This window comes from Megascapheus bottae, chromosome 5 (assembly GCF_031878675.1).
Source record: "Megascapheus bottae isolate mThoBot1 chromosome 5, mThoBot2.hap1, whole genome shotgun sequence".
In the NCBI taxonomy this organism is placed as follows: domain Eukaryota; kingdom Metazoa; phylum Chordata; class Mammalia; order Rodentia; family Geomyidae; genus Megascapheus; species Megascapheus bottae.
In genome coordinates this window covers 25,023,001-25,026,548 of record NC_143513.1, presented here as the reverse complement: position 1 = coordinate 25,026,548, position 3,548 = coordinate 25,023,001, and the positions used below count along the sequence as shown (strand labels likewise).

Sequence of the window (3,548 nt, the reverse complement as noted above, 5' to 3'; positions counted from 1 at the left end):
TCGTGGAAGTTTTCCAGAACCTTCCTTGCCAACCTTTGCTGTATTCACTCCCAAACCTGCATTCCTTTTTCTTATCATAAACATTTTGTCTACAGCAGATTCTCAATTGCTTCTTCTTCATCTGAATCTAGGCTTATTTAAAATTTATGTTACTGATGGAGAATGATGACAAGTCAATCAAAATGTGCTGAATTCATGAACTGACAGGTTAATTTAAAACCCTTTTGTGTAATTCATTAAATTATAATAAAAATAAAAAGTAAAATTAATTAAATTATGCAGCAAACCTACCCTAGGAATTTTCCCCCACATTCTTCTGGGATTTAAATGTACAACAAAAGTCTTTCATGTTTATATAAAGAATACCATAAAACAACAATATTTTTTTTTAAAAAAAAAAACAACAAACTTCCCTGTCCCCCCTCTCTCCTGTCCTGGGGCTTGAACTCAGGGCCTGGGCACTGTCCTTGGATAGTTTGCTCAAGGATAGTGCCCTACCATTTGAGCCACAACTCTACTTCCAGCTTTTTCTGAAATGTGCTACTGAGGAATTGAACCCAGGGCTTCATGCATCTAGGTGAGCACTCTACCACTAGGCTATGCCCCTGGCCTGCACTTTCTCTTTTAATATAAGGTTGTCCATATTCCCTAGGTAAGATATTTAGCACATGGGTAGCTACCAGCTCTATTAGTCTACTAGTACCCAATCTTGAATCATTATTTTTTTTTAGCCTTCCTTATTGCTTTGTGGGATTTTTGATTAAGTTTTTGCTTTTCAGTGCCTAAACAGAAATGTATTTTTATCACTGCAATTTCTCTGCTCTGGATTTCTACATGTTTATAAATGAATTTAGTTGTAGTGGGAAAAGATCTCAAGGCCTCTTCATGACTACAATAACTCTCTTGTAATTTGTTGAAAGCAAGTGGTGTTCATTTACTCTTTTTCATCAAGTTTATAATAAAAGTGAACAGGTAGATATTTGTTATAACTCTCCAGTTTGATAGATCTAAAGGCTTTGGAATGAGATAAATGCAGGTTTCAGACCAAAAGGAATAAGCTTTTGAAGCAAAAAGGTGGGGAAAAAAATGGCATCACACAAACTGAATGAATTGGATCCACTTGTTTAAATATTTTTGGACAATTGTAAAGTAAGGTCAAATAGTGGCTACTGAAAGGAATGTAATCTTAGCTTATTAAATGACTAACTCTATGAAAGTGCACTGAATTGAAAGGAGAATTTAGAAATAATGATTTGGTATCTCCCTTCCTCCCTTCCTTGAATTTGGTTAGGAAATTGGAACATCTGGCTAGCTGGTTCCAGTCTGGGCGTTTCTGGTTTCTAGCAATGTTCACTTCCAATGTTGTATGGCAAATGATTAACTCTGTCACCTCGGACTTTGCATGCCTGCTTTTAAGTACATTGAATTTCAATCTTGGAATGGAAAAAAAAATACAAAGTCACCTTAAGTCTTACAGTACAACAATTTTAATAGTCCACACTAAAGCAGGCAGATTAGCTTTGTGATTCCACTTTGGAAACAATCCTGCCCTACTTCAAGAGATTTCTAATTTAAGAATGTTTTTTCTCCCTTATTCCTTCACTTAAAGCATAAACCTTGGGTCAGACCCTAACCTGCATTGCTTGACCATGAAACAGCAATATCATTTGTTCTCCAGGGTACACAATTAAGCACTCATCTTCCTCCTACAAGACACTTCAGGGTTGAAGTTCAGGTACTTACTGTCTCTGAGAGAAGAACCCATACGCCCATCTCCCTCTCAAAGTGACCAGCATGAGGGTCAGGCCTCAAAAATGCTTTTTGGAAAAAAAAAACAACAATAACGAGATCATGCCAAGCCTTCTCTTGCCACAAATAAATACTTAGTGCACTTCGGAGTCATGAAATACATAAAATTCGATAGACACTTCAATATGCAGAAAAATAAATCATAGGGAAGTCTTTGTGTGAAACACTCAGGATTTCGGATTGCGAGTGAGACACCAAGTGCAGGAGCAGGTAGAATTCAACAGTTGGGAACAGGTGTGCGGCAGTGGTGGGGAGAGAGACAGTCCTGCCTGCAGCTGGCTCAGGCTATTGTTTGCTCTCCTCATCCACAGGGAAGTCTGCCTCTTCCAGGGATCGGTCTCCCTCTGGGAGCATAGTGGCACGCACTTTCCTCTTCTCCTTAAAGCGACCCGAACGAGAGATCTTCAAATTGCGACGGCTGTTGCCTGATTTCTCCCCACATAACTTGTCTGACTTGAGGATCTCGCCAGTGTCCCCGAGGACATTGGGGTGTTGGTTCTCTTGGGAGCTGCTAGTCCAGTCTGGGCTGGGAGAAAGGGGATCCTCGTGATCCGGGTCGGTCTGGGCTGAAGCCAGTGCCCCCTCGGTGGTTTCCTTGCTTTTCTTCTTGCTGTTTGTTAGCGATTTCCACCAGGGGCTGGAGCTGCCGGTACCTTCGCTGTCCGCCATCGCCCGCAGGCGTGGGGATCCCGAGCGCCCTGCCTCAGCACAGTGAGCTAACTTGCTCTATGCTCCACTCTCCTCCTTCTGGCGAAGGGTTCACTCCAACCCTTCTCTTGCTTCTTTTTTTTTTTTTTTTTGCAGGGAAGGAGTCAAAACAGTGCCCTATACGGGGCAAGAAAACAAGACTTGGTTACTGGATTTGGTGGAAATCACCCGGGACTCCCGATCTCCTCCTCTCCCTATGTGCTGGCCCAGGCACCTGATGGGCCTAGATTAAATCACCCCAAACTCTGCGGCTCAGTCACCAGGGCCCAGAAGACACTGCCATGCTTCCCAAGGACAGTGCCGGCAGAAGAGTGGCCTCTTCCTTCGCCCCTCCCCCCAATGCCCCCTCCTCCTCTCCAGGCTATGCCTCAACCTTGCCCTGAGGATACTGTACTTGCTGTTGCCAGTGTGCACAGAGTGCTGGGGGAATCTGGACCTGCGTGCTCAGAGGGGAAATGGCCAGTCCCATTCACTCTATGGATGGATGCCTGTGTGTGGCCCACCCGGCTTAGCATGCTTTTTTGTTTGTTTGTTTTAAAATTTCCCCAGGAGGAAAACATGGGAAGAAGATGCTCAGGAACCAGTGTAACAGTGTACAAGTGAACAGCGTTAGTCTACTGCGAAAATAGTAACATCAACAACAAAAACAAAATCCACACGCTTTCCTAGAGTAGGAGCTCTTTCCACATGAGTGTTCAGAGAACTTACACTCCCAGCAAGTGGGGGGAGTTTTGCTTCTTTCAAACTCTGCTTTGACCCAGTTCTGCCTTGTGACTTTCAGAGAAGCAAGTCAAACTTAACTTTCCTTAAAGCCAGCCATCCTACTCTTTTATTCTCCAGAAACCAAGCTCAGCCAATAGCCAAGATGAGGCCAAGTAGAGAATGGCTTCCTTCCCTCTTTCCTTAGTTCTGCTTTAAAATAAGCATGAGGTCTGTACCACACAACTCAACTCTTGATCATTTTAGTTGCAAATAAAAGACTTCTTTTCCCTGGCCAAATCCTAGTCTCCAAAGGAGAGAGTGCCCACACA

At 43.2% G+C, this 3,548-nt stretch overlaps 1 protein-coding gene across 1 annotated transcript; it reads right to left on the bottom strand.

The window, feature by feature from the left end:
• Window positions 1–1,266: 1,266 nt before the first annotated feature.
• Window positions 1,267–2,595, bottom strand: Prr15 (proline rich 15). Its single transcript, XM_090332319.1, has one exon. It carries the CDS (start codon window positions 2,476–2,478, stop codon window positions 2,095–2,097), a length of 384 nt encoding a protein of 127 aa, XP_090188445.1. The 5' UTR covers window positions 2,479–2,595; the 3' UTR covers window positions 1,267–2,094.
• Between the last annotated feature and the right edge of the window lie 953 nt (window positions 2,596–3,548).

Bases quoted from the DNA above. Each gene is read 5' to 3' on its own strand.
- Prr15 (XM_090332319.1), bottom strand. From the start codon at position 2,478: ATGGCGGACAGCGAAGGTACCGGCAGCTCCAGCCCCTGGTGGAAATCG.